The sequence below is a fragment of the Microtus oregoni genome, unplaced genomic scaffold, assembly GCF_018167655.1.
Source record: "Microtus oregoni isolate MIOR12 unplaced genomic scaffold, Mior012 000023F_ref0000262, whole genome shotgun sequence".
Classification (NCBI taxonomy): Eukaryota; Metazoa; Chordata; class Mammalia; order Rodentia; family Cricetidae; genus Microtus; species Microtus oregoni.
The window spans coordinates 18,613,183-18,633,330 of NW_024543082.1; the positions used below are offsets into that span (position 1 = coordinate 18,613,183).

The following is a 20,148-nucleotide window of genomic DNA, read 5'->3' on the forward strand; positions in this document are numbered from 1 at the left end:
TCAGTAGAATGGAGCTTAAAAAAGTAAAACTTTGAATTATAAGCTATTAAACAATTGTATGCTTGGCATTATGGTCAAAACCCCCACCTATGATTGCCTCCTCCCTGTGGCATCCACGTTTTTTTTTTTTTCTCTCGCCTTCCCTTAAGTTCAAGTAGTGAAGTGATGTTTTCTAAGGAAACCGTATCTGTGCTCAGAGTGTGCAGGCTCCGGCTGGTTGATGACTGACCAATGACCGACTAGAATGATGGAGTTGTGGAGAGATGGAATGTCGCAGATTAAGAGACAGAACTATCTCGGGCTATCTTTAGTTTCCTTCGTATCCATTAGTAAAACCCCTGGAATGTGTTAGTCAGCAGATCTCCGGCTTCCACCAATCTTGAAGCTAAGGATGTTAAAAGATAACATCTGGCGCTGAGACGATGACTCATCTGGTACAGAGCTTGCCACGCAAGCAGAAGGGCTTGGGTTTGGACCTCTAGACCACACATAGAAAGCTGAGCATGAGGCTGTACTTGCTACCAGTTTAAACAATCGGCAAGCAAGGTTCAGTGAGGGAGCCTGTCTCAAAAATGAGGTGGGGAGGCCAGGCATGGAGGTGCATACCTTTAATCCAAGCACTCTGGAGACAAAGATGGGCAGATTTCTGTAAGTTTGAGACCAGCCTGGTCTATGAACAGAGTTCAAGGACAGCCAGGGCTACACAGTGAGACCCTGTCTTAAAAAGAAAAAAAGCAAAGGGGGTGAAGAGTAGAGAAGAAATCTGACATCAGCCTCTGATTACTACATATAATGGCACACATTAGAACACACACACACAAACCTGTAACCTGTCTAAGAGAGTGTCTGATCTGCTGTAACTGCTAACGAGATCTCATCACCAGTGTATTTGATAAAGACATTGATTTAGGAGTTTTCTTTTGTTCTGCCATATAAAAGTTCACATAACCTCTTCCACATTAAAGCATGTCATTCAAGGTGACCTGAATCTATGTCCACAGACAATGATCTCTCCTATTTATACCATCATTACTTCCTTGGAGACAGGAGCTGCACTTGGCATCTATAAAGTCATAATGCCAGGACCATTTCCCCTTCTCCTGTGGCTTCAGCATTTCCTCTCCTCGCTAGTTGTTTTTTAAATATGTGGAATACATCGCCTACTCCATTGTGGTTCCTGAAAGCTTACCATTACATCTTTGGATCCAGACCAATCAAATCAGAATCCCTCATAATAAGGCCGAGTAACAGGTTACCTACCTCACTGTAATGAACTCAAAGAACGGAAAGCTCAGAGAAGAAAACCTGAATTCTTACTATGACATGTAAGACCATTAAAATTGTGGACCCAGTGTATCTCAACTAATATATCTATTAAAACTCCCTCCATACACTACACTCCAGCTTCTATTTTCAATATCAGAACTACGACCTTTCTCAACACACTGATGATGCCCATCTGTAATCTCGGAGGCTTAGGGAGGAGGATGGCAAGTTCAGGGCCAATCTGGACTAGAGAGTGAGTTCCAGACTACCCTGGGCAAATTAGTGATGCTCTCTCACTTTCTCTCCATATATATGTATGCACATGTATATATCTATATATGTGTTATATATATCCAATGTATATTTATATATAACCAATAGAAAGGAGATGGTTGTACTTATATGTAATTGCATAAAGAAGCACAGTGAGTAAAGAAGGAATTGTACACATGGTGGCCTGCAGAGGACACGGAGTAATAGGGTGAAAGGATCAGGCAAAGATTCAAGAACCATCCATGTATAACTTCTTATATAAATGGTGGAAAATGTACCATCTCCTTCAAAAGTTAAAGGTAATATATTTCAGTTCCCAGAATTAGAACAATATTAATTTGATTCGCCAGGGCTTCTCCACTAATACACCCACTACTTAAATTTATTCTGCCATCTATGGTATTATCCTTGATTGTGGCAGTTGTGCATACACACATACACATAAAGTTTAAATTTAGCTTCTGCATCTGAGAGAAAAACTTTGGTTGTCTTTCTGAATCTGTCTCATTTTGCTCAGCATGATTTCTGGTTGCACCCATTTTTCTACCAATTTTGTTTTTCTTAATGGTTATTAAAATTCCTTCAGGTTTATATACCACATTTTCTTCATTTGCTTATCTTTTGACAGGGAATCACTTCCCTTTCCACCACATTCTCTGATGACTTGTTTTGCACATTTGACTTACATAATTTTTATCTCCCTTGATTATCAGGGGTTGATACTAACCCTGCTCCACTTAATCTTAAAGGCCAAGAGTGGTGGAATAGGAAGAGCGAATGGGTGCTAGGCTTTGTAGCCTATCTGGATATTGTTGGTCATCAGAGACTGTATTCACACACAGGAAACACCTAGAGTCTCAGCTTGTGGTCCTTTCCTGCTGCCAGGTGTCGCTTCTGGGTGGACTGCTGAGACTCAGGTCTCTTACTAAATTTATCAAGGGCCAGAGTTATATTCATGGATATTTATAAGGATGATGTCTCATTTATCCTAAGTATAAAAGAGATACATTTGGGTTGTTTTCAGATTCTGACTATGATAAAGTAATTCTAATGTAAGCAAGACAATGTATTACTTTAATTAAAGAAAAGCTTGCCTCTGCTCATATTAATTATATTGACTATAGTCAGCCACTGCTGTTGATAATTTTCCCCTCCAAGCATAGTCCTACTGGAGTTTTTTGGCAGCAAGGACCCATCCTGTGGGTACATGAACATGTGTCACCTATAAAAATTGTTATCTCATATCCATCAGCTGTGCTACGTATTAGTCAGAAAGGATATAAGCTTAGTTTGCAAACTTTTGGAATGTTACCTGATAAGGTTATTACACCATATATCCAGGCAAAAATAACTTGGTTACAAAATTTTGCTGAAGATTGGACTTTATTTTTATGCACTAATCCCTGCAAGTTAGACAATTATTATCCTTCTGATAAGTTAGTCACCTCTTTAAAAATCATCCGGTATGTTTCCCTAAAATTATTTCTTTACAGCCTCTGGCAGGGGCACAAAATATGTTTACTGATGGATCTTCCACCGGGAGAGCTGTAGTAGCCTCCCCTCCTGATTTTGATATTCAGTCTGTTAATACTAACTCTGCTCAGATGGCTAAATTGGTTGCTGTCCAGATGACCCTAGAGAAATATGCTAATATTCCATTTAACCTTTTTACTGACAGTCAATATATAAACAATATTCTTGCACCATTGGAAACTGCAACTTATATTGCCTCTGTATCTCGAGTCCAGATGCAGTTATTGGCTATTCAAACTTTGCTTTGGGCCCGATCTGTACCCATTTACATAGGGCATTTGCGGGCTCATACTGACCTCCCTGGTGCTTTAAATAAGGAAAACGCTTTGGCTAATCAGCTTACTCATCAGATTTATGCAGTGAGTCAAAAATCTTATGAAGCTGCAAAAAAAGCTCATAATCATTTTCATCTCAATGCTAGATCTTTAAGATTTCATTTTAAGATATCTCAAGAGCAAGCCACTAATATTGTTAAAAAATGCTTTCTGTGTACAAAACTTTTAACTGTTCCCCATTTGGGATTTAATCCTCATGGGCTTGCCCCTAATCATTTATGGCAAATGGATGTCACCCATGTTCCTTCTTTGGGCACATGCAATATGTTCACATAACCGTGGATACATATTCTCATCTCATTTTTTGCCTCAGCTCACACAGGAGAAAGATTACTAGATGTTAAAAGTCATTGTCTCCAGGCTTTTGCCTACATGGGAGTTCCTAAAATTGTTAAGACTGATAATGGACTAGCACTGGCTTTGCTAAATTTTGCTCTGAGTTTTCTATTTCTCACAAAACGGGAATACCTTATAATCCTCAAGGACAAGCTATAAAGGAGCAAGCACGTCGTACGCTCAAAGCCTATTTACATAAAACAAAAAAGGGGGAATATGGTTCCACCCCCAGAGGTCATTTATCTTTTATTTTATACATTTAAAATTTTTTGACTGTTGATGCTCAGTCTCATACCGCCGCTGACAGGCATTGGCGCCAAGATTCTTCCGGGATGCCTCATGTAAAATGGAAGAATCTATCAGATGGCACCTGGCATGGTCCAGATCCTGTACTGGTGTGGGGTAGAGGGGCTGTTTGTGTTTTCCCGCAGGATGCTGACAATCCAATATGGGTACCTGAGCGGCTGGTGCGTGCTGTGGATTTTCCTGTCCAGAAGCCTGAAGCCAGGACAGAGCCGAGAGATCAAGGAGATTCTGACTTGTCAACTGAAGAGTTGCGGGTTTCCTGAGGAGCTGGCTGCGGTGGTCCGAATGCTAAGGATTGTTCCTCGCCTGTCTACCCATCTACCCATCCCGTGATATCGGCAGCCACAGCTCTTGCTGCCACGGCAGCTAAAGCTGCTGGATTTTTCATTAGTCAGTCAGTTGCTTCCTGCTAGCACAAAGGATACCTTCTCAGGGCAGGTTGCAAATGCCGTAGCCATTCTAATTGAGCTAAATTTACATATGAATATTGCAGTTAATTTTGCTCTTGGTTGTGGTTAAAGACCACTGCTAGATGTTACAGTAATAAGCTTATTGCTGTTATTCATGGACCCTGAGGTGTACAATTTACAAATTGGCTCTTAAAATTATTCTAGTTAGCTATACCAGGGTTATTTTCACCAGCACTAAGACCTTACTTAAAGGGCTCCAATTTGGGCAGAATTATTAAGGATTGTGCAAGCACAGTCTTCTTAAGGGATGCTTACATGTGCTGGAGCATCATCTTCATGGTTATGATGCCAGAGCCAAAGGCAAGCTCAGGTCAATGTTGCCACGTGGCAAGTCCTCTTAGCTATTGCCCCAGAGAATCCTTCAGCAGAAATCTGGCTGAACTCGGTGATGGATGACTAGTGAGCCAAAGACGGGAAAGGCTTTTGGGGAGCTGCCTCAACCTAAGACAGGAAATGTGTTTTGACCTGGATGCTTTTCCATGACGGGTAAGGGGTATTGCCTGACATCCAATGCCACCCAAAGACAGGCCTAGTCATAATTTATACAAAAGGGGGACCTGTAGGGCCCTGGTCTCCCTTATTCCTGTGGTGCATTCGCGAGGACAGTTTATGATCAACTAACTAAGCTTCCTGTGTGTTTCTGTGCTATGCCTGCCCCGCCTGGTGGTTAGCTACAGGGCATTAATATGGTAATTTCCCACCTGCCTGGGTGGAAATCCTTGTGCTGCAGTTAGGTAGATAAGGACTTCCCTAAGGCTAAATAAAGTGGCATTCGGCTGTTCTCCTTTCGAATGACCCTGGTCTTTCTGAGTGTTCTTTTCAACCTCCAGGCCTTTGCCCGACTAGCGTTCGGTACAGTGGCGCGCAAACTGTACCGAGGGTGTAACACCAAATCGGGTGTTACACCTAGACACTGTGGAAATCCACTCACCCAGACTCTCTGCCTTACTAAGGGTGGTGAGGTCTAGAAAAAGGCAGTTGCCAGACTTTGTAACCACAGATGAAAACAATAGTTGGAGTCAGAGGATCAGTTGGATTGCCTCAGAGGGAAAGTAGGATTTGGGGATCACTATGGATACTGATGATGGTGAGCTTCACCATATAGCATAATTCTCTTCAATAAAATCGAAGGAAAAATATTTTAGGCTAGAATGTATTCTGTCATTCTTTATAAATGTTAGTTTAAATTCATCAGTGTGTATTGTCAGACAGTGATGGCTCACACCTTTAATCCCAGCACTCTGGAGGCAGAGGCAGTCAGATCTCTGTGAGTTCAAGGTCAGCCTAATCTACAAGAATTAGTTTCAAGACAGTCTCCAAAGCTACAGAGAAACCCTGACTCGAAAAAATAAAACAAAACAAAATTATCAGTGAGTATTCCTTCTTCATATAAACACTTTATACGTTGTTTCTTCTTGTTGGTGTATTCCACCCTTTCTGTTAATTACCCTTAAACAGTCATTCCTTCAAAAGAAGCTATCAGCACTGGGGAGGTAGACCAGCAAGCAAGAGCACTTGTTATGCATGCAGGAAGACCTAAGTTAAAATCCCTTAACCACATAAAAACCCATAACTCCAGCATTAGTGGGTGGAACGGGCAGATACTGGGAGCCCTAGTGGAAACAATATGCTCACATTCCACAAGAGACCCTGTCTCAGAGGAATAAGGTAGAGTGTTGTAGTATTTTTTTTTTTTTTCGAGACAGGGTTTCACAGTGGCTTTGGAGCCTGTCCTGGAACTAGCTCTGTAGACCAGGCTGGTCTCGAACTCACAGAGATCCGCCTGCCTCTGCCTCCCAAGTGCTGGGATTAAAGGCGTGTGCCACCACCGCCCGGCTCTAGAGTATTGTAGTATGAGAGGCAGAGCTGCGTCCCCGGCACCTGGCCGCCCATATGGCTAGCTTATGCCCCGAAATAATTACACGGAAACTGTATTCTTTTAAACACTGCCTGACCTCTTATTGGCTAGCTCTTACATATTGATCTAACCCATTTCTAATATCCCTATAACACCACGAGGTGTCTTACCAGAGAAGATCTTAACCTGCGTCTGTCTGGAGTGGGAGAATCAGGGCGACTCCTTGACTCAGGTTCTTTCTCCCAGCATTCTGTTCTGTTTACTCCACCCACCTATGTTTTAACCTATGAGTGCCAAGCAGTTTCTTTATTGCTTAACCAATGGAATCAACAGATTGATATATGACACTCCCCCATTAGTAGAGGGTAATAGAAGACATCAGATGTCTTCCTATGGCCTCTGAATGTAGTCACACTCAGGGAAGGTGAGGCATCTGCACAGAACACACAACACACACACACACACACACACACACACACACATACACTCATGGCAGGGTAAGGGGAGGGAGAGATGGAAGGGGGAAGAAGAGAGAGAGGGAGTTTAAAGTACTCCTTGTGTTTTAGACCTTAATATTTGGGGATCTAATACCAATGTAAAAGTAATTTTCAACTTTATATTTTTCTAGGAAAAAAAAGCCTCACCTGCTATATTCTTCTTCCTCATTTCATTGTTTAATAAAGAACTACTACCAAGCAACTTCTTCCTATATTGGTCAGTTCTGTCTATGACCTTTCCACTCAACACCAATACTCTTATGCTACAGTGACATTTTACATAACAGTAAAGAATGCCTTTATGTGTGGATCTATTTTAGCATCTCATACATCTGTATTGGCAAAACCCAGAGGGCATTGGAATTTGTGCAAGCCTCATGACTTTCTTTAGACTAATGTCTGAATCCTTAAGTTAAGTTTCCTAGTGTTTTAGGTCCACACCAGATGTTACAACGACATTTAACAAGATGGACCAGAGGGTGAGGGCAGCCTACACTGTGTCTGGTTATCAGCGTCTGCTTTCAAGGCCTAGTAAAACACAGCAGTTGCTTCATATTTAAGGAGAAGCAAAGCCATGGAACAGACGTCCTGCTGAAAATCAGACAAAGCTGGGATTTGGTTCACTGAGACCGCGGCTCACGCCAAGTTTTATTTTCCCATAACTGACTCCCAGCTTTGGCTGAAAGAGCTGCGAGCCTTTCTCACAAGGGTAACCTGGGTCACAGCACAGGGAGGGAAGGGCCTTCCAGGAATTAGGTGAGAGATCCTCCCCTGCCTCTAAATCAGCCCAGTGCTGTCGCTCTTGCAGACCGAGTTGTAAACTACAAGACCTGACTTGCAATAAATCAGAAAAACAACAACAGCAGCAACACCTCATCCCCCCACAGCTCACATTCAATCCAGATTTCTAGAAAACACCAGAATAATGCTAAAAATTTTTCCAAGGCGTTACCAGATGCTTAGAATATGACTCTACCAGGATTGATGACTTTTCCAAACTCCTCTGAACTAAGGAAGGAATGGGAACGCTGTGGAAGAATTTGTAGGTAGCGCATTTGACACGGAGAACACCTGGCTGGGGAGGACCTTCATCATCTGCCAGCACCAGTCTGTGCTGGACTGAAGGCCCATTTCCTCTCCAGACATCTGGAGTGTCATGGATCCTGCTGGCTCAAGACTGTGTGAAACTCCGGGAAGCAAATAGTTTGAATCCCTGTTAACCACTAAATATGCCTTTCTGTTGTTATTCTCTTGGGCGTCTCTGTTCATCATCAGGAGGGCTAATGCAATCTGACCCGAAAGAGCAGTTGCAAGTCAGCATTCTATCATTAGCAGAGAGCTATAGCAATTGTTTTCCTGGTGACAACTGTGATGGCTCATTGGATCTCCAAACTGCTACCTGATTCAACAGTGGTGATAAGGATGCCACAAAAATAGCAGGGGTGTGTCCACACAATCTTATTTCATCCTACCACAGCCTATGAAGGAGGCTTGATTTCTTTAAAGACTTAATAGCTAACCTGCCCGAGATCACATAACAAATTAATTGTTCTTTGGATGTGGATCTACTGGCCTCCAGAGTGACTTCTTTTGTTTGTTGGTTTTAGTTGATGGTTGTTTTTCATATTTTGAGGCAGAGTCTCACCATGTAGACCAGGCTACCCTCAGAGTCAAAAAGATACATCTGTATCTGCCTCCCAAGTGCTGGGATTAAAGATGTGTGTCACCATAACTGGGTATTGTTGATTAAGGACAGTATTCCTGTCTCTAAACATCCACATTGCAGAGGGATAGAGTTCACAAATCAGCTACTTATTTATGGTGATTTATGATGGGGCATAAGAAGAGTGTTATTTATTTGTAGTTTGAGCCACCTCAGGGGATAGTGAGCTAATGAAAGAGAACGCATAGCTGAAAATGGACAGCCACATTCCAGAGAACTAGTGGGTAGCATTGTGCCCATACTTAGACTACTATACTTTACAGTAAAACACGTGTTAAGACAATAGATCTTATTTTAATGTTGTCATAATTAAAATTCATAGTTCAGAAAACTAGTCCATATGCAAATCAAGTTGACACCATCATTAGGACAGATGTGTCATTTGTACCAACATCTCGCATCAGAAAACTCTGAGCTATGTTATATTATTTTGTGTAAATGTTAATCTTTTCATATACTTGTAGAAGTATAGAATATAGAATATATATTCTATGAAAATATTGAGGATAATGAAATATAAAAAATTAATTCAAGGAACTTTAATTATAGCTAAACATCAAAAGTAGTGAACTAATGTTTTAAAAAAAGATTTTTTAAAAGATAAAACTTTTGTGAGGAATAAGGGTTTCAGTGGGAAAGGGAGGAGGTATGAGAGAGAATAATTGGGGATAAAAAAGATTACCAAAATCACACACACGCACAAACACACACACAAAATTGTTACATAAAATGTTTTATGCATAAGAGAAACATAAAAGAAGCCATTGCCTCTGGTTCCAGCCTTCTGGACGCGAGGCTTAGCTCATCGGCGACTCTTCAGCAAGCCCATGGGAACAGCTGTGGAGCACTCAGCTGCCTGAGGCCAGCAGTGCCTCATGAGTCTCATACACACCATCAACATGAAAATTGTGAAAACACTAAAGTTCAGCCAAATTCTTCCGCTCTCCAAAAGGATTTGGGTAAAGTTCAACCCATATTTTCAGTGACTTTTCATTTAGGCTAACGTTTCTAACTCTAGCTAATTACCTCCCCAGGCTTGCCAGAGTCTAGGGGTCTGGCAGGTCCCCATGTATGATGGGATGAATCACTTGTAGCATAGAGCATGTAGGCATATTGACTGGTGCTGCTCACAGGGAAGAGGACTCAGGACCCAAGAGAAAGGGAATGCATGCTCTCTCATTCTCCCCAATCATATTATACTTTTCTCATTTTCCCACCATCTTTCTGACTTGAAAAAGAAGGGAGAGGGTATTACATATTTTTGTTTCAAAATGCTAACACTTTAAGCCGGAGTGTTCCTAGCTGCATAGATATAGATAGATATAGATAGATATAGATAGATAGATAGATAGATAGATAGATAGATGATAGATAGATAGATAGATAGATGATAGATAACTGATAGATATAGATAAATGATAGATAGATAGATGACAGATAGATGATAGATAGATAGATAGATAGATAGATAGACAGACAGATAGATAGCCAGGCAGACATCATCTCTGTCATTACAGCCAGAGGACACTTCAGACATACCAATGTTTCTTTTGATCTCCTCCAACCCCCACCCAAGACCTCTCCCATAACAACAGGCCCACCACAGATAAGAGGCAAAAACAAACAAACAAAAAACACAATTATAAATGAATTAATGCACCTAGCTGGAAGTGGTCAATCTTCAAGGTGCTGTTGTTGACAGGACCAAAGATGGTGATCACAGAGATCCTCCTGGTAGCCATCTTGCAGAAGCTCTCCAGATACTCATCCCGCTGCTGCACATACATGTTGTTCTCAGCCTTGGGAGTGGTGATCAGCTGGAGGCACGGGAGGATAAGCAACCATTAGTTCATAGTGCTCAGGTCACGAGGAGGCGGAGCCCAGAGACAACTGAGAGCAGAGGGCATTAAACTGTAAACTGCTTTCTTAGACAGTTGCATAATCGAGACAAAAATGACCATTTAGACTGTCTAACTTCCTCCCTTCGTTCCTTCGTTCGTTCCTGCCTTCCTTTCTTCCTTTCTTCCTCCCTCCCTTCCTTCCTTCCTTCATTCCTTTCTTTTCTCTTTTTTATAAAAAATCTTTTCTTTTAAAGTAAAATAGAACCTAGTCCAAATAGTTCTGATGCCACTCCTCAGTTCTCTAATTCGCCTCCATTTTATCTATACTGTGGCTTTCCTATTTGTGGGCACACAGAAACATTTCTTCTTCAAGTCTGTCACATTCCATGAATTTCTGACATACAATAATTATCTGCCTTCCTCTATTTTTATCTCCATTATCCTAACTAACTCAACCCTACCCCATCAGGATGGCTTTAACTGTCTCACTTTAGCCTTGCCTCTAAAGTCGATCTGGGATTTTCATCCCTATTTTATGACTCCTGACTTTTGAAGGAAAGATACAACTGAGGTATTTTTGATCTCTAGCCATCTGGGGCACTGTATTTTATTTTGCTTTGGTTAAAACGAGTATGCTTTGGTTATTCTATGTATGAATTATGCTTGTTTGTATGGGTGTGCATGTGTGCTTGTGTATATGCATGTATATGTGTATGTATTTTGTTAATTATCTAGGCTGTCTTGTATCCTCTAGAATGTCACAATGTTTTGAATCTACCCTAACAGGAAAACTTCTCCAATACTTTGATCATTTTATTTTATTCTTTTTAAAGATTTATTTATTTTACAAGAGCTAGTTTCAGGACAGGCTCCAAAGCCACAGAGAAACCCTGTCTCGAAAAACAAAACAAAACAAAAAAAAAAAACAAACAAAAAGATTTATTTATTATGTGTACAGTATTCTCAATATTCTGTCTGCATGTATGCCTGCAGGCCAGAAGAGGGCACCAGATCTCATTACAGATGGTTGTGAGCCACTATGTGGTTGCTGGAATTGAACTCAGGACTTTTGGAAGAGCAGGCAGTGCTCTTAACCGCTGAGCTATCTCTCCAGCCCCTAATTTGATCATTTTAGTTGCCTTTTTGAAACTTTCTCCAATGTCACAGATTTTCCAAGCTGAGACTAAGCCTGTTTTCCACATGCCAAGAATGGGCAGCATCACTTTGCTTGTCCTAAAAGAGGGAAGACATGAAGATGCATTCTGATCATGGCCAGGTATTGTTGATTCCTGGAACCAAGAGAACTCACATGGCAGGTGTCTACAGTGAGCCCTGTCCAGGCATCCTTTGTTGGCTCATCATAGACAGGGCTTGGAAGCAAGTCCCTATATTTTTTGTTCCTGTAAACATTTTCCTGCATTCAGCCATGTTTAAATTTAACATTCCATTTTCTATTTATGCACCCAAAACTTATAAACTCTTTCTAAAAGTCTGTGTCTAGCAGTTTAGCATTTTTTGGTGGGAGACATTACTATGCTGGTAACTTCTGTCAAATATTTTTTTTTTATCAAAAATGGCCAGTAAATTTGGCTCCAAACTGATCTTGCTGTTTATGTTTTTTCTCCCTCAGAGTTGTTTATTGATACCTACAAGCTTTCCTTGCTGAAATCTCTGTGCTTAACTAAATACTCCCTCCAGGAAGTTAAATGCTTCTGGAAGACTTTGAGTGGAATAGTAGCTAAGGTTTTTGGTTTTGCTTTTTAAGAAATTTTTTAGTTCATCATTTTAAGTAGACATGTTTCAGCTCATTTTTGATTTTGTGTTTCATGCCTGTTCATATGGACATAACAGCAGGAAATATGTGTTAAGAGATACTTTTCCATGAGGGAAAGTATTAAAATTCCTCATACTGCTTAAAATTTACTCATTGATTCAGATTTAGCCCTAAGAAAAAAAAATAGGGTGGTTCTAAAAAGATACATTGATCATATTTTTGGTTGTTAGTTTGTTTTTAATTAGCTATATGTATTTTGAAAGGGAAGGAAGAAATTTTATTTTAACTTGACATATTCTAGATTTTTCTTTTTCTATCTTGGCATGTCTTTGTTCATAAACAGACCATTTTGGAATGAGCAAAATGTTGTTAAAGTGAGAATATAAAACACTGAAAACAAAGATGAAAAGATCGACCATTCAAGATTTTGAACTCCTGGCCCGTATTTGGAATATAATCTAGGAAGTTCCATGGCACAGCTTCCCAGACACTAGAATGATGATAATTACTGTCCTCTCACTTTGTATCCACACCCAGGCTTCGTTTCCTTGCCTCATCCTTTGTCATGGAGCCTGTGGTCCACAGCCATATTTTAAGAATTTTCAAAGCTTCCTGCAGTCTTCTCCTCCCGGGCATGTATAATTAAGAATTTCAGACAATATGCAATCTCAGAGATGCCCTTCCTCCCTTGCATGCCAGCTTCTTCCACATAGGTATACAACAATGTCAGGCCACCAATGCCCAGTAGGAACCTGAGAGAAAGGACATCCTCACAGCTTTATTTTAACCTGGAGCTTTTGCCCAGGGATGCTTTAAGTCACCAGGCAGGTGATGTTCGTGTTGCATGATTCAATTCCTGGCTTCTGGCTTTGCAGGCTCTCTCCCCGGGCTTATGCATTCTCTTTACACTTGTTATCAGACCAATTCCAACCATGAAATAAAAGCAACTTTTGGGCAATGTGGCACAGAGGAAAGGGTGATGTCTACCATCAGAGAAGGAGGCCTGACATTTTTGTCTTACTTCAACCCCTGGACAGCCTGTGGCTTCTCACCTTTGTCATCTTTACCACAGAGCAACCTCTCTGCAAACTTCATAAGTCTCAGGAACTGAACAATATACATGCATATTTGTCCGGGGCTATGCATCCAAACACATGCATGTCTGTTGCCTCTGACTAGTTCACTGATTCTCCTACCATCTGTGCTTGTCCATGTCTTCTAGCCTCCCACATCCTCCTCCATTACCCAATCTCAAAGACTCACTCCTTTTAAGTACAGTTCTACTGGTCTGCACAGCACGCATGGAAATTTTGTATCTCCTTTACATATATTTTATGTTGACATCAAGTTCCTTAAGGCACTAAGATCTCAGACCAGGAAGCTATCCTGTGTTCCATGATGTCTGGTCCACATTATACAAGCTAGAAATCAGTCCATTCATATCAGGGCAGGGAGAACTCAGAAGCATGAGGATCCCTGACTATGCACGCATCTAGACAAAGCCCGTAACCCAGACTGAAAGCCTTTTCCTAACACTTCATTTACTGATGGAGTTTGCACAGGGAAACAGAAGCAGCTGGTCACCTGCCATGTCAGTGTCTTTCCCTGTGTGTTGACATCTCTGTCACATCTATTATTTCTCAGCTTGTCAGCAATTCTAATACTGCTTAACATGGAAACTGTTCCAAGTTTTCTCTTCCTAGAAGGAACACCACAGTACTCCTCAGTGTAGGTCCTGTCACTTGGTCTCTTGCCAGCTCAATGGCAATAACTCCGTGCATGTGTCCTGAATTTACAGTTGTCCTGTGATCTGATTTGTGTCTCTGTTCCAACAGTGTGTTGGGTCAATGAGTCCTAGAGGAGAATGAAACCTGGTTGTGTAAGTAAAGGGAACAAACAGGAGTCAGAAGATTTGACATATTTTCAGTCTTCCCTAAGTCTGAGTACTGTGTGAGGCTTAAAACGCAAGATTTTTAAAGGATTCCATAAACCAGCTTTCAGTCTTGGAGACTGCCTTATAAAACAGAACTTTAAGCCCTTTTATAAAACTAAACCCAGTAAGTAGATTGCTATCTCAGTTCCCAGGTCTCTGTCGCAGAGTCCACTTGGACTGTAGGAGATTCCATCGGCAAAGAGAGCTAAGATTTGAGCCTGCATTTGTGCAGTTCAACATATGGAAGGTCCCTGTGAGCTGTCACTGGGCGCATCTAAGAGCCACCAAAGGATTGTCTGTTAGCTACCGTCCATAAGGACCAGCACTCTAGTGCTAAACAGCTGTCCACCATCTCTGTAGCCCCCAAATGGGCAGCAAACAGATGGAAGGAAGAGAAAAATGGATCCAGTCCACTGTTCCCCAGCCAGTGCCTGGAGAGCCTGAGTTGAGCTGCGTAGGAAAGGCAGTGACTCCACCTTTGCACTTCCTGTAAAAATGGAACTGTTTCTTCACTTGTCTTGTTAACTCAAAGTTCAAAATGAAGTTATAAAAAACTACTGTTTATTATTTATATTGTTTATTTATTACATGTGGGGTGTGGGGAGTTGCAATGCGTGTGGAAGCCAGAAGACAGCTGTGGGGGATGCTTCTTTCTACCATGTGGGAGCTGCGAATTGAACTCATGTTGCTTTGCTTGGTAGAAGGTACTTTTACCTGCTCAGCCATCTAACTAACCCCAAAATGAAGTTTTAAATGTTCATACTTTATTAATGGACAGTTTTATTCTCCAATTTCCCATTTTTGGGGGGGGCATATACTTCCCAAGGCCCAGTGGAAGGGAGGTTGAGTGTGGATTGACTTTGAAGTTGAACAGAGACAAGGTCTTTCCTACATAATAGCTACATGCCTTGGGTGAACGTCTCAAGAAATCTAAACTTGTGGTTTCTCATCTGGGAAAGAAAGTAAATAAGCCATTCCTTGTAGGAATTGTGAGAACAGAACCATGAAGCTTCAACAAAGTGCCTCACAGGTAGAATCTGTACTTTTTAAGAAACTGAGAGGCAAAGTGCTTAAAGGATTATGCTCTGACTTAAAAGCATGGTACCTAGATCTATCTGCAATGCACTTGAAGGCCTGGAAGAAGCCATTCGCTCAACCACAACTTACACAGTTGCTGCTAGAGTATCCCTGAGTAATCGGTTAAACAGCAGTTATGGGATGTTTTCATATCCAAAGAATGGCATGAATGAATCCAAAGCACCAGGGGTTTACGATAGATTAGAGTCAGGGATCTAGTTACTGAAAAGCTGGAGAAATGAGCCAGAAAGTCCACACCATTTCCTGGAATGCAAAGCCACTCTTAGGTTGAGCACACCAGGTTAAGTCAAGGCTAGAAGCCCATGCTCTCCACCATACTTTAACAGCTCAAAACTGCTTAGCTTTCCTGAATGCTAATTGAATCGCCACACTTCCTGAATAACATCAGCAGAGACTGATGGGAAAAGTGAGTGGGAAGGGATTCATGCATGAGTAATGCCTTCTACCTGGAAGCATTGTTTTGGTATCATGGCAGCTCCATCTCATCTTCTCTACCCCGTTCTCCCTTCACACAGCATTAGCACTTCAGAAGACACATGTGTGATATGATCAGCTGGCCCCACTCAGGACTGACAGACTGAACTGTGCCCTGTTGGGATTTTCTTTCTAATAACAAACCTCATTCTCTGGCTAGCTCCAAAGAGCCAACATAGGCAGAAGCAATTCCGGCTGGTTTCTGCCTTGCCTCGCATGACATCAGCAAAAGCTATCCTTTGAGTTTCATTTGATAACAATTTATGACCAGGGATACTGTTAAAAGTGGAGAAGCCCCACTTGGGCACCCTGATCCCTAACACAGAGAACACGGTGTAGGCAAGAGAAATTGAAGGCACAGCTAACACCAGGGATCGCATATGAAAACCTCTTTCTTTTGACTTACCCGCTTGGGGCAATGAGAGTATTTGTTAGACGGGTGCACAATTACAATCCTGACATTTTACCCTTGATTACTTCTTTCTGTGCTTAAACTCTGGCCATGAGGAGTGCTCTGCTTGCCTTGTCTAAATGGACAGAATTGGGTGAGAGGCTGCTTTAGTGGGCTGGGCAAAGTCCCAGGTACTCAGCCAGCTAAGAAACTCAAGTGGTAAGGCTTTCCCACGCCCCCAAGAGAGCAGCTTGGCTCCACAGATCCTGGACAAATATCCAGGTACTGGATAGAGTTCTACTTTAAATCAGTGATTCTCATGGCTCTAATTGGGACAGTTTGTGCATCCTGGGATTATACAAGCAGCTGTTAAACTACTTAAACAAATAGACTATCACTTGATTGCCTAAATTTGTACAGTCACTTGAGAAATGTGGTTTAAAATGCCATGAACTTACAGAAAGTACTACTGGGACTCTCTTTCTCCCTCTCTCTCTCTCTCTGGGCCTCTCTCTTTCTGTCTCTCAAAATCAGCCAGACCTTAGGTTTTGTTCTACTCCCTGACACCTCCATTGATGGAGATGAAAAGAAAACTCAGGACATGCTCCACCCAGAGCAAATACCACAAAAACCTCTGCTCTGGTTAACGCTTCAAATGTGCATTTAAACATTTTGAAACCACTAAAGATACATGGCCGTCAAGAGTCTCTCTGCTCAGATCATTAATCCAAATTTAGGCCATGCTGAGCAAAATGAATTCTTGAGGAATGCCTTAGAGAAGGGTGCCTGTCTAGTGTGCAAGATGAATGTAGGCAAGGAGTCAGATCCTGTGCTCAGGAGGATGGGTGTGGTGGTCACAATGACCTTGCATGGCTCCATCCACCAATATCTAAGAACAGCATTCATGACTTGCCTCACCCAATATCAACTTGCTGGTCTCTTACTGTATATTATGTGTAACATATTAAACTCCCCCTTGGCAGCCCAGGCTAACACTGTGGTATTACAAAGTCAAAGTTACAGTAGAAATCTGGGGGCGGGGGTATCTGAAACAAGGAGGCATGCAGAAGGAGTCATAAACAAGAGGAGTCATGTCCTGTCCTTGATGAGAAAAGACCTTCCATTTAGGCTTGGTTTGTTCCTGCCCAAAGCCTTCTTCCAATTTATCTAAATCCTTTTTACCATTTTACTGACAGTGGCAAGTAATGCTCAAAGAAAACGTTCCTGATATGTATGAGCACACTGCACACTAGAGGTACCCAGAACAGCAGGCTAAACAGAAGTGTGGATGGCTTATCTCCTTTCCCCCAACATGGGCACACATACCCATTTCCAATACAGCCTCGGGAGAAACTGACAGCTGACTCCAAATTCATACACACCTCCGAGGCTCTAGAAGCCAGAGCAAATAGCTCAGTCCACATGCCATCCTGGGATTCTTTCTGCTCTTCCTAGTAATTTGGGACAGCAATGGAGGAAGCAGCCTTCCTGAAGAGAGAGAATACCTGCCCACCAGCTTAAAACGTTTCTCTGACAATCACAGCAACCATCTCGCATGTAGACCAGACTGACCTAGAACTCACAGAAATTCATCTGTCTCCCAAGTGCTAGTGTCAAAAGGCATGATCCACCGCACCCTGCCCCCAACCTTCCTGAACACGAGGCAGGCTCAGACCCACTCTATCACCCAAAATGTGATTTTATAACATATACAATATGACAAACCCGTCAATGTCCCACCTCAGCACATGGGAAAAAACGCCAAAGAGATTACTTACGAGGAGTCTTCGTTTGCCTTCGAAAGAGCCCAGCAGGTCGCTCACTGACTTCTTGGGGCTTGGTGTGAGTTGCTTTGGTGTGGGCTTCTGATAGGCATCCTCTTCTGGTTTACCAGCCTTCTTCTTCTTGTTCTTTTCTTTCTCCTGCTTGCTCTTTTTCTCGGCTTTCTTCGCTTGCTTTTCATTCTTGAGTAGCTTGTCTGGTTTCACACCCTTCCCTTTTTTTTTCTTCTCCTTCTCAGGTTTCCCGAGCTTTTCGGGCTTTTTCGACTCCTTTGCATTCTGAGAGGGAATATTATCCACCTGCAGTTCCTCCTCCCCTTGAGAGGCCGTGGGCCGGCTGAGGTCGTACTTCGCTTCATACTCATTGCTGAGAATTTTGTCCTTCTTTTTGGGCGGCTTCCCCTTTGCGTTCTTGTGAGGACCCGGCCCCACATTTGGGTCCTGATGGCCATGTTCTCGTCTGTCTGTCCGGTTGTCGCGGAAACGACTTGTGCCCACAGCTCTTGTGCTGCCCTCCCAGAGGGTGGTGGGTGGGGCTGCTGTGAAGCCCCCATGGTTGGTGGCTTTGTTGGGCCTCCTGGTGGCCTGTGGCTTCTCCCTTTGTTGCTCCTTCCGAGACAGAGGGTAGAGCTGCTCTGAAACGGAAGTGCCCCTGGCCGTGGTCACCTCAGTTGCTGCAGGAGGCCCGTGGGAGACTGAGAAAGGATGCAGCCGGGATGTCCAGGGCCTCTGGGTGGTTGGAAAGGCAGTCGTGGTTGTAGGTCTTGCAGCTACTGTCACCATCCGGGATGTGGCACGAGTGACCATTGTCACTGGAGTAGGAAGAAGAGTGGTGGCCCTTGGGGTTGGGGGAGGTTGGGGAGTGGCTGCCTTGGTGGTGACCAACTTTCTCTGAGGCTCTCTAGTAGGATGGACTTGTACTCTCCTTGGGTCCTCTTTCCTCTTCTCACTGGCCAGGCCCGTGCTTCCAGCTCCTCCACCACCATTGTTCCCTTCCTGGACCACATGGCCCTCTATGCCCGAGGCCTTACACTTTTGGACGAAACCCTTCTGTCTGATCTTTTCGATCCGACGGATGGGGCCTTGATCAATGACCTCATACATGGCCTCCAGCCTGACGGGATAAGGGTAGCGCTCCTCCACCTGCAGAGTCTTCTTTAACAGCACCATGCTAAACTTGCCCTTCTCCAGTTTTAAGAAGCTCATCAGCTTTGGGATGAGACTGGGGTCCAGGGGCTGCTCGAGGATCTGGCCTTCACTGGTGATCCTTCGTACCTTGCCCCCTTCCTCACCGGCCTGGTGGAAGAGCACGATCTGTTGAATGTGCCTCTCAGCCAGCTCACAATACACATCATCCTTCAGGAGGCTCATCATGAGTCGGTAGTAGCCCTCTGAGGCGTGAGGGGCTGAGATGACCCACACCCGGTTCTTCCCGGCAAAGCTGGCCAGGATATTGGGAGAACTGGACCCAGAAGGGAAACGCAACATTCTTGACCGAGCAGAAGACCCCTCATCACGGACCATCTCACGCGGAGAGCTCCTAGCGATCTGTCTCAAGTCAGGTCTGACTGGGACTCCATCGACACCTAAGGGGGTTGGCCTCACGGTCGGGTGAGCTAATCTCAACACTGGTACACTCTTCCTCCTTGGAGAAGGCTGAAGATTTGGTTCTTCCTGAGTGGATTTCTCAGTTCCACCGGACCTCCCTGCGTGCCTCAGATACCGGGCGGACCTAGTGCTGATTGGAGAGGCCAAAGAGACTTTGCCCACTGGGTGACTGTCTCTATCCAAGATAGGAGAATGAGATTCTGATCCGCACACCAGCCACATGGCCAACAGTGTGGTGAAATGCGGTCCCATTTTCCACATCATTGTGTTATCCACTTGGGAATGCAGAGGAGAGAGAGAGAGAGAGAGAGAGAGAGAGAGAGAGAGAGAGAGAATTATTAATTGCCAACAGAGCTGGGCATCATCTATTTCTCTATCTTGGCCAAGGGGAAGGGGTAGCTAGAGAAGAAAGGGGAGGGAGGGCAGAGGAGACAAAGCAGGGTGAGAGCCTGTTGCGTTCATGCTTCTGTGAGTGTCAGGGCTTAGCAGAGGCAGTCCTTAAGCAGGAAATCCAACCCTGCTTCACTGGCGGGGCGGCAGGCACGCTTGCACTGCCTCAGCTGTGCTCTGGATGCACCAGAGACCCTGTAAACCGAGCGCTGTAATTATGACAGCATTCACACTTCATGTCTTCAAAAAAGCAACAGCGAA

At 43.2% G+C, this 20,148-nt stretch overlaps 1 protein-coding gene across 1 annotated transcript in view; it reads right to left on the minus strand.

Moving 5' to 3' along the window:
• The window catches only part of Ccdc80 (coiled-coil domain containing 80), a 36,335-nt gene extending 16,563 nt beyond the window's left edge, over positions 1-19,772 (minus strand). The window contains exons 1-2 of the mRNA XM_041672718.1: positions 17,887-19,772; positions 10,258-10,414 (exon numbers count right to left, since the gene is read on the minus strand). Coding sequence (XP_041528652.1) covers positions 10,258-10,414; positions 17,887-19,761 — 2,032 coding nt within the window. The 5' untranslated portion in view covers positions 19,762-19,772. The remainder of the gene's footprint in view (positions 1-10,257; positions 10,415-17,886) is intronic.
• Positions 19,773-20,148: the final 376 nt, after the last annotated feature.